Raw genomic sequence first — 11,466 nt, 5'->3', positions numbered from 1 at the left:
CAAATTCAAAGGACCCGGCCATGTATCCATTACATTAAATATTAGGAATTAATTTTGAAGTCATTTTCACGCCAAAACAGCTGTAACTTAGATTATGTTTGGTTCCACATTGTGTTCCTTAATCTTGCATCCCAATGACATGCTAATCATGATTTTATGAAGCAACAAACTTTAACTTTGGATTAGTCGCTAGGTGTCATTCTCATGGTAGTGTAATTAAGTGACTTAAGTATATAATAATTTATGATTAAATACACTTAAATAAAAATAACTTGAACAATAAACCCTAGAGATCAAACTTTGAACCAAATCTAAAAAATTCAAATATCCACCATCTCACACTTTCACACTTTCAAACATGCTTTCAACGATGACAAAGTGAAATTTGTTAGGCACACACACGTTACCCCACAAATGACAAACGCGCTTCCATTTTTCTCTCCGAAATTATTTAAAAACAAAGATGCCATACCGATACAACATATGCAAGTAACCAACTTATACATGAATATGAATTAAACTTAAAATTAAACAAATACCGAATTTGACTTCTATAACTTAATTTACAAGAAGCTTCTAAAAGTCGCTTCTAAAAGTCGTTAATGCAAACCTCCAAACACGTCTTACCTATCGTCATTAATCATGCACTCCCATCTCATCTCAGCCACCAAAGGTTACAATTCAACGACCAAAACGTAAGAAAATACATAGAACCAAACATTTTAAGAACCGTCTCTGTTTTATTATGTTATTAAAAACTAAAAACAACGACTTGGCCAAATTTTGCACCTTCCAAACACGTCGTTAAGTCCAATCAAAACGCGCGTTTTAGTTTTACCACTTCTTATTAGTCTATATATAACCAAACGATGCCATTTCCATATCATAGTTCTCCATTTATCTTCAACATTTCTCATTACATATACATACAAAAAGTCGAAAAAGAGAAAAACCTTTGATTAGAACAACCATGTCTTTCTCAAACAAACTATCATTGGTTTTGTTACTTTCTTCTTTTCTCATCCATGCATCTTTTGGTACGTACTATATATTATAACCTATTATTTTTCTTTGATGTTTTTTTCAATGATATGTATATTAAACCTAGTTGTGAATTTTGCAGGCGAGATGATATGCGAGGATTTACCGAAGGAAGTGTGTACTTTCTCGATAGCTTCATCGGGGAAGAGGTGTTTGTTGGAGACGGAGAAAGGAGCGAACGGTGAAATCGAGTATGAATGTAGAACATCTGAAGTTGTGGTGGAGAGAATGTCGGAGTACATAGAGACAGACGAGTGTGTGGGAGGATGTGGTGTTGATAGAAGTTCTGTTGGTATTTCATCTGATGCTTTCTTTGAGCCACAGTTCACTGGCAAACTTTGTTCACCAGCTTGTTATGAGAAGTGTCCTAACATTGTTGATCTTTACTTCAATTTGGCTGCTGGAGAGGGTAAGAGTGCTAATCATAATCACGTAAATTTCACTTTTTGGATACATTTGACTGTTAATATTAGTCTGTATATATATATACATATATATATATATATATATATATATATATATATATATATATATATATATATATATATATATATGGACTAAATACATTAACAGTCAAATGTACCACAAATGGACTAGATTCATTAACAGTCAAATGTACCACAAAACTTAAAGTTTGTTTATAATAGTGACCAGAGACTGTATAGTTTTATTTAATTCAATATAGATAATAATAAATTTTCATTGATGTGATAAACAGGAGTGTTTTTGCCGGAATTATGTGAGAAACATAAGAGCAATCCTCGTCGCGCTATGGTTGAGCTTGTGAGTTCAGGAGCTGCATTTGGACCTGTTTCTGCTGTTTCAGAAGACATTGTTGTGGCACCTGCACCTTCTCCTTTGTAATTTTGGAGAAAGGGTGTAAATTTATATGTTCCTACTATGTTTCTACTATTTTAGAGGATATATAGAGGGGAATATGAGTTTCTTATTATGGAATTTGTTTTGATCAATGTAATAATTAAGCTTGAGTTGAGCATATTATTGTCTCATCACTCATCTGAATGGTTTTTTACGAAACTAAAATTCATGCTGGTTTATTTTATATTTAAATATTTTAAAATTAGTATATAATATCATAAATATATCAGTATTTCAAAATGTTAACTTAATTATAAATAAAATATACTAAGTTACTGTAATAAAATATCATGTTTATAAATTTAAATCAAATTACATAAAACACATTACCAAATTATCAAAACAATTAAAAAAACTTAAAAAATATTAAGAGTTATATAAATTTTTAAAGTGGTTAGAAGTCAAAACTATCAAATAAAACAAGAGTCTTTTTTTTTTTTTTTAAATCAAAGGGAAATCGGATAAAATGTTTTTTATTCTGTTTGATTTAAGAGACTTTACTAAATACTGTGTTAATTTGGATAAAATTGAGTTCAACTATGATTGTATTTAAATTTGATTGTTTAAGCGATTAATTTGAAATATATGTCTATAAAACGTTAAATCAGACATGTTTACAAATTAACACTCAATTTTAACAACAATATGCTTGATACTTTTTACCTTATTTGAGACGGTGAGAAGTCACTATTGTTGTTCAATAAGAGAAACACTACATCGTTGAATTTGTCTCCGCACTAAGTAATATCTCACATCTATATTACATTAAAGTCAACCTTAGTTAGGTATCTTCTCCACCTGAGAATCAGAGTCGTTTTTGAGAATGTATAAAACTATACACGACACAAGTTCTCACTTTTTCAAGATTAAGTTGTGGTAAAAAGAATTTTCATACACTTATTTCATAATTAATTTAATATGATCCATTAAAAAAATTTACGACTTAACTGAAATTAATTTGAATTTTTTACACGAGGCCTATAAAATGTTTGAGAGGTCTCCCTTGAGAACAAGGTCAACTCAACTGTTATTGCTCCTACAGTTATGCAACTAATTAACAATATGTCACTCTTACCACATGTTACAAGCTTGATCCTAATTTGACAAACAGAAAATTTTCTATCCTTTTATAACCAATTATTTCTATTCTTCCACACAACCCACACTAGCGTAGCCACACGAGACCTGCCAAACTCCTGCAAATGTTCATTGACAAGTTCTTTGTCGAATTCCAATAATGTCATCAGCCCCGCAGTGTTCCAGCAGGTCTGCAGCGCGTTGGACAGCTCCACCACACCAAACAAATTTCCACCACTATACTAGACGGACCGAGCCGACATGGTTTTAATTTGATTCAAAACACATCACTCCTTTACAATTTGTTTGGTAGAAGTGAATATGGAAGGAAAGAAAGTGTTAATTATTACTAAATGACATTAATACCCCTATAAACAATAAAAAATATGATCAATAAGTAAAATATAAAATTATATTTCATTATAAATTGTTAATAAATTAATTAAAGAAATATTGTTGTAAACGTACTAATTCATTTCTATAAATATATTTAAATATTAAGTCAAAGTGATAATATATTAGAAGGTAAATTTAACAATAAAAAAAATAAAATAAGAGTATATATATATATATATATATATATATATATATATATATATATATATATATATATATATATATATATATATATATATATATATATATATATATATATATAATATTTGTTTAGGTTTTTTTGTCTTTTCCATTATTCTATGATTTTCTTCTCATTCTTGGAAGGAAAGGATTATTGTGTGGGACCCACAAAAAAGTGGTCTTTCCTTCTTGTTTATTGAGCAATCAAACAAGGGAGCAGATTTTGAAAAGTGTGCTTCTTTCCTTCCTTCTTTCTTTCCTCTTAAAATCATCTATTCCAAACAATGTGTTAAAGCTTCCACTCGTGAATGTGATTTTCATCCGTATAACTTCTGACAACCTTACAGTGTTTTGGAACCGTACGACGAGCCTTGTCAAAAATTTCCACCAATACCGGGGGGGAAAAATGGTTTTCCACTTTCCAACCAGATTTTCCTTTAATGGTGGCCCAAACAGAAGTAATTTCTCTCAAGAATTTAGCGCCAGCTTAAAAGTTCTAATGTATGAAACACAAAAGCATCTACAGTTATTTGTAATGAACAACCATCACCCGAATATCCAAGGCCGATTTATAAGTTCGAACCTGCTTTAATCATGGTCGCTGGGTTAATAATAGTTAGGGGACAACTTCTCTACCCATCTAAAAAAAAGTTGGGTAGAGTACCATCAACCAATCAAAAGATTCCATTTAATTTTAACATATTTAATTAATTATAAAATTGTACAATTATTTGATGTTTCCAAGATATTTTACATTGGAGGTAACTTTACCCAACTTTTTGAGTTGGGTAAATAAGAATTCACCTAATAGTTATTGGTGTTCATTGATTCGTGTAAATCCGAATCAAATCGGAATCTAAACCATTACAATCATTGTATTTGGATTGAAAAATTTTTAGTTCGGGCAAAAATCGAATTCAACCAATAAAATCAGATGTTAATTGTTGGAGCAATAAATGAAAATTTTACTAGTGAGTCTGTCTACTGATCAAACCAACCATAGTCCATAATTAATTCGTATAGTTTGTAATTGCAAAGCTTCTCAAACATATTGTGGTTTTGATGAAGACAATGTGGACATCAAGCTTTCATAAAGGATGTGCAAAAAGTATTTCAAGTATTAAGCAAAAACACATCATTTCAAAGTCTTAAGAAATTGTGAAGATTCAAGAATCGAGCTTAAGCGTCAAAAGGTATAAACAATACTCACTTTGACATATAATTGTTCACAAATATATTTCCATGCATATCATAATCATTTACAAGTTTCATATATTGAAAAGTTCATTTAAAACATTTTTCATATGTAAAATCCAAAATAAAGATTTTAGGAACCGGGTTGTCCCTATGGGGGAACCGGTTCCCAGCATTCTCATTTTCACCAGTTCTGTGTTTTACTACTAGGAACCGGGTTGTCCCTAGGTGGGAACCGGTTCCTCAGTTCAAAATTCAAATTTTTCTGCTATAACGTTCAGCAGGAACCGGGTTGTCCCAGGTAGGAACCAGTTCCTACTGAACCAGTGTGTTTTTCCATTGCATGATTTCATTCAAGCGAATTTGTTTTCTTACCACTTAATCATTGCATTGTTTCATGGAAAAATAACCATTCAAAGAGGTGTTTAACACATTATATATACTACATCTTTCATAATCATTAATCACCTTCTTCATTAACAATTCATAAGTTTCATATTCTTCATCTTTCAATATTTCCAAGTGTTCATCAAATACTTATTTTCAAGTGAAACTTTCTATACACATTTTCATTGAAAATTCATTCAAAGTTTCATGCATACATTGTGAACACTTATATTCATTTTGAGAATTGTTTATTTGAAGAAGAAGATCAATCCAAGATTGATATTGCTATACAAACTTCATCCAAAAACTCTTGTAAAAAAAATATTGTTTCCTTACTATCCAGGATTGTTGGAAGTAAGTGGTGTGTTTGAAGAGGATTGTTCTTCATCCACATTAGTGTTTGATTGATCTTAAAGGTGTTAAGAACCTTTGATCACCCTATAGGTTAGATAGTAGGCATAGGCTTGTACAATCATTCTAACTATAGTGAAATCTCTTTCGTGTTTGAAAGGGGACTGGAGTACTCTCGGATTGTGAGGGGAACCAGTATATATCGTTGTGTTCTTTATCTTTCCGCTTTTACCGCTTTCATCACCATTACCAAGAAAAAGATAAAAACCATCAAAAGCCTTCAAACACTTAACCAAAAATTAGTAAAGACACTCTCATAAAACCGATTATTTTTTTGAAAACCTAATTCACACCCCCCTCCCTCTTAGGCATATCTGATACTTACATAGTTTATATCATCATTATCATGAAACCTAGAATAAATATTTAACTTAAAGAAAAAATGAAATACCATTTGGGACATTTAGAACTTATAAGAAAAAAAATTAGGAATTTTATGTTATTATGAAATTTTAGTTTTTCTAGATTAAATATTTTTATAATTTCTTTTGTAAATTTGTTTTTAATATATCCAATCAATCTAACACAAATCAATTCGTTATTTTTCAATTTGATTTAATTTGGACTTCATCGGAAAAATATACAAATTCAATCCAAATACATTCATATATTTTTTATTAGTTTAAACATCGTTTTTTTTAAAACTCAACTAACCAACCCAAAACACCTTTAATTAGAGAAACTTCAAACTTATCAAAGAACTTTTTTAATGTTTTTGAAAGAAAACCCTGTTGCTAAGCAACATTGTACTCTAATATAGATATTTGAAGCTACACCGATACAAATACACACATCTAGACATTGTTAATGAAAAAAACATAGAACACTACCTCTACATATATGATAGCATTTGACTTTCATTTAACATCTATTATTTAAAAAGTGAAAACAATTAAAATGAAATTCAATATATTTTATCTTTCATTGATAAATATATTGCTTTGAGACATCCTTAGTCATATGTTAGAGATTTGTCTAGAAAATGTAAAAGATATGTCGATCCAAAGATTTTTTTTTAACAATTGCTTGAACTGTCCCATACATGTTGTATGAATATAATGAGTGTTGGACACTATTTTAAAGAATGTTGAAGCAAAGATATTTGAATTTTCTGACACGTACAAATTGTAGTTGTATGTCTCTAAAACATTTAAGAAGAGCATCTCCAATATAGTTGTTTTATTGTTTATCTTATCGCTTTCAATTATTATCGTTTATTTAGTTTTTTTTTTTTATGATTGCACATCTTTAAATCAAGTTCGAATCGGTTCCTTTTAGCATACATAAATTAATGGTTAAATTTAAGCTTGCTCATGATGTTTTTGGTCAATTGCATGAGTCAATGGAATAAGAATCATGTGCGTTATTGATTACAGTTAGCATGGAAAGAAAAACTTCAAAGTATTTTGAAAATTGTAAAAATTGAGTTTTTGTGTGTTTGATTAGAATCAAGCACATATCTTGACTCGAATCATTTATGTAATCTGCTTATTTATAAGCATATTGTAAACACACCTTTGTATTTCAACTTGTAAGTTGATATTGTTCCTTGAGAGACTAGGGTATAGTTAGAAGTCTAAAGAAGTCATTGGTAGTAGGTCTTTGTGGTTGTAATCACTTTGGTTGCGGTGGATTAAGTCATGTTGATAAGGCAAAAACAATTTAGCGGGTGGACTGAAGGTAACATGGTTACAAGGAACCAGGATAAAAATATTGTGTCATTATTTTTATTCTTTACTCCTTGTTTGTTTGTCCTGGTTGAACAAAAAATTTTAAATCTTGAAACCTAATTCAAACCCCTCTTTCTTGTGTTTCTTTTTCCTTCATATTTCACTAGAGTTGAACATGAGGTGTTAAAGATTTCGCATGGTGAAGGGATCATAAATAAAATGTCTAAAATATGTGGTTTATATATATTAGAAGGTTCAAATGTTGTTGTTCGTTCATCAACAACTAGTGAAGACTTTCAAGACAAGACAAAATCGTGAGATTTGAGGTCAAGATATGGTGAATACCTGTAGGCTGTTTCAGAGCAATTTATGAGTTTTTGAGAATATAAGGGATAAAGAGACATTTGACCACTGAGTTGTCATTGAATTTCTGGGGTAAGGTTGATGCCAAAACAACTTAATTGGTCGACAAGTGTTGATTTACAAGTATAAACTTCCAAACGTTTATGGTAGTTTGTACGTAGTCGTAAATCTAAAACTAATTTTATTTGAAGGTCGCTAAAACTTTGTTGATTAATCAAATTAAGCTCAACCAAATTGATGGTAAAATTGTGAATTATGTCTTTAATGGCTATCCAAGAAGAAGGAAGGTTTATGAGCTGTTGGGAGTTGAACATGGAGGATCGAAATTCATCATTGCAGATGTATTACTCCTAATGAGTCATGTCAAGAAAAGAAGAGTAAATACCTGGTGATGAAACTTTTAGAAACTACATCGGCGAAGACTCGGTTTGAGGTAGAAGTTCCTACTATGAACACTAGTTGTAGTGAATGAATGATTACAAAGGTCTCTAACTATCATTTAACTCATGATAAAGTAAGGAGTGAAATTGTATCATCTTAAAGGAATGGTTATGCTGACATTGGGTGTTATGCTTTGAATGTGGCTAAAGAGTTACAAAACACAAAAACAAGGACCTTCAAGGAGGCATTCAAAAATAGGTGAAGTCAAAGATGATTGAAAAATCATGCTTATGGACTTGTTAGATTACTAAGAAAAAAGTGATTGAAAGCAAGTGGATGCAAATGGCCAAATCAAGGTTTAAGGGTGGCTTGAACTTGATTAAGTTTGTTGAATAGTGTTTCAACATGGTAGAGAGCAACAATGTAGTTGGTGGTTAAATTGACATCACCACCTGTTTAAAAAGTAAAGTTGTAAAATTGTTGTAACATGCCTTAACACCTCAAATGAGAGAAGATTTTGATACTAACATATTTTTAAGATTGGATATATTAAGGTTTAAGTAATTATAAATATGAATTTCTCTCATTTGCTTGAGGATATTATTTGACCCACAGATCAATTTTTTTAATATAATTGAACACTCAATAATTATTTTAAAGTAATTTTAATTGTTCTATCCATTTCACAATAATATCTAAGTTTGTTAGATGTTTGTTAATTGTTTAATTACTCCAAGGCAATGCTCATAAATACTTGTGCCAATTTATTATATGAATTACTCATCCATTATTTATTTATTAAACACAAGTTTATTCCCTACTCCCCTCTCAATTCATCTATTTTCTCTTGCACTAATAAATTGCATAAAATAAAAGAGTGTTTATTCACTACCAATTTTTTTACTATATCACACGAACAACTACTTGTAGACAGTTAAATTAATTCTCCTAAAATGCCGCCGATACAGTGACATTATGCAAGTTATTGGTGAATGAATATGAATTAGACATGAAAAATAAACAAATAGTGAACTTGACTTCTATAACTTAGTTTACAAGAAACTTCTAAAAGTCGTTTCTTCAAACCTCCAAACACGTCTTAAATATCTTCAACAATCATGCACCCGTATCAACCACTAAAAGCTACAATTCAACGATCATAACATTAGAAAGTATATAAAACCAATTAACCAATCACATTTATAAAAAAAAAATTGTCCTTTTTTTATTTATTTATAGTAAAATCAAAGACACTAGTAGACTTTGCACTTTCCAAACACGTCTTTAAGTCCAATACAAACGCGCGTTTTAGTCTTTCCACTTCCAATTTTAGTCTATATATAACCATATCTTGCCTTTTCCAAATCATAGTTCTCATATACATATACATATACATACAGAAAGAGAAAAACCTTTGTTTAGAACAACCATGTCTTTCTCAAACAAACTATCATTGGTCTTGTTACTTTCTTCTCTTTTCATCCATGCATGTTTTGGTATGTAAATTATATATTCTACTATTTTTCTTTGATGTTTTTTATTATGATATGTATATTAAACCTAGTGAATTTTGCAGGTGAGATGATATGCGAGGACTTACCGAAAGAAGTGTGTACTTTCTCGATAGCTTCATCGGGGAAGAGATGTTTGTTGGAGACAGAAAAAGGAGTGAACGGCGAAACTAAGTATCAGTGCAGAACATCTGAAGTTGTGGTGGAGAGAATGTCGGAGTACATTGAAACAGACCAATGTGTTGAATCATGTGGTGTTGATAGGAGTTCTGTTGGTATTTCATCTGATGCTTTCTTCGAGCCACAGTTCACTGGCAAACTTTGCTCACCATCTTGCTACGAGAAATGTCCGAATGTTGTTGATCTTTTCTTCAATTTGGCTGCTGGAGAAGGTAAGCATGCTAACCATATATTGTTATTTAATTCAACATATAGACAATAACTAATGTTGCATTGTTGTGTTGAATAACAGGAGTGTTTTTGCCAGAACTATGTGAGAAACATAAGAGCAACCCGCGTCGCGCTATGGTTGAGCTTGTGAGTTCTGGAGCTGCATTTGGACCTGTTTCTGCTGTTTTAGAGGACATTGTGGTGGCACCTGCACCTTCTCCTCTTTGATTTTGGAGAAAGAGTGTAAATTTTCCAAGACATTCAATTTATATTTTCCTATGTTAGAGGATATATTATATAGACGGAAATATGGAATTTGTTTTGATTAATGTAATAATAATCAAGTTGAGTTGGTCATGTTTTTGTTTCATTTTTATGTTATGTAATGTTTTGTTTTCTGAATTTTTGGATTTTTGTGATCTTATTATCTAATTTGATTGTTAGTTATTATTATTAATTTTATTATATTTTATTTTATCTTTATAAGAGTAGTTAGGTCTTTCTTTACTTTTAATATTTATACTCTGATTTAATTCTTATTCACAGTATTTTTGTTCATTCTATTGAAATCATATGCATAAACTAAAGTTTCTTTCTCCTTCTCAATGTCTGTTCATTCTATTGAAACCCTAAACTAAAGTTTTTTGAAACACACAATTCATCCCCTCATGTGTGTGAAGTCACGTGTCTCATGAGAAATCATAATTGCATAAATATGTAGTAGACATGCTTTTAACTTTCATGATGCTCTCTATAAAACAAATAGGGAGGATGACCATCTTTACTTTAATAATGTTTTTGATGAAACAAAAAAGAGAGAAGTGACCAATTTTATTGTAATAGTTGCACTTAAGAGTTTTACATTTGGGGGTATGAGAGATTTTATCAAACTTATTAACATTAGGCGATTCATCATCTAAGCCGGCCTTATTATACAACGCTATCTAATTTCTGAGAAACAGATTCACGTTATTTCTTCCTTAAATGAATATTTCAAGTGTGTTTTATAAAGTTTCATTTTCATTTTTCAAAATATTACATTGATTGCAATTGTCAGATTCAACTAAAACTTTGTAAGATGAGGAAGAGACTTTAGCTGAAGTACTTTGTCTCTCTCTAAGAGTTTTCACTTCTTCCATACAATTTTGATTTTCAAATTCCAAGAAGGAGATGGTTTCTTTGAAGTTTGAGATAGTTCATTTCAACTTATTTATTTATTTATTTAACTTGTTTTTTAATTTAACCTCTTGCAAATACAAAATGAGTCATGATAAGAAAACTAGGATGTTACCTCGTTATCTTAGTGATCTTTTATGAGACATATATTGACTTTTTCATCTTAGGAGTTGTTATTATTGTGGTCTCAAGCAATTTAAACTTTATTTAATTCTTTATGAGGTTTCTTATACTTTTCCTTATTTTGATTCTTTTTTTGAATTTGAGGGGAGGTTGGCCTTATATGCCTTTTCTTCCCACATAAAAGCATGTAGGAGTAAACGAAGATCTTCCTTCCTTTTGGCTTTGTCCTTCTTGTTGTCTTCTCCTTAGATTTTTTCAAAAGGTTTTGGTCCCTTATTAAAGAAGAC

General features: G+C 30.5%; 1 protein-coding gene across 3 annotated transcripts; it reads left to right on the top strand.

The window, feature by feature from the left end:
- The first annotated feature begins 874 nt into the window (after nucleotides 1-874).
- Nucleotides 875-10,321, top strand: LOC131601372 (uncharacterized). 3 transcript variants are annotated; one of them, XM_058873172.1, is made up of 3 exons: nucleotides 875-1,037; nucleotides 9,556-9,882; nucleotides 9,963-10,321. In XM_058873172.1, exons 1-3 carry the CDS (start codon nucleotides 971-973, stop codon nucleotides 10,106-10,108), a joined length of 540 nt encoding a protein of 179 aa, XP_058729155.1. In that variant the 5' UTR covers nucleotides 875-970; the 3' UTR covers nucleotides 10,109-10,321. The 3 variants fall into 3 exon arrangements, with proteins under 3 accessions (XP_058729155.1, XP_058729152.1, XP_058729153.1); XM_058873169.1 differs by lacking the exons at nucleotides 9,556-9,882; nucleotides 9,963-10,321 and adding exons at nucleotides 1,124-1,450; nucleotides 1,760-2,106 and having other exon boundaries at nucleotides 879-1,037; XM_058873170.1 differs by lacking the exon at nucleotides 875-1,037 and adding an exon at nucleotides 9,325-9,475 and having other exon boundaries at nucleotides 9,963-10,317.
- Nucleotides 10,322-11,466: the final 1,145 nt, after the last annotated feature.

Source organism: Vicia villosa, linkage group LG5 (genome assembly GCF_029867415.1).
Source record: "Vicia villosa cultivar HV-30 ecotype Madison, WI linkage group LG5, Vvil1.0, whole genome shotgun sequence".
NCBI classification, from domain to species: domain Eukaryota; kingdom Viridiplantae; phylum Streptophyta; class Magnoliopsida; order Fabales; family Fabaceae; genus Vicia; species Vicia villosa.
This window is presented reverse-complemented; position numbering and strand designations above follow the sequence as displayed.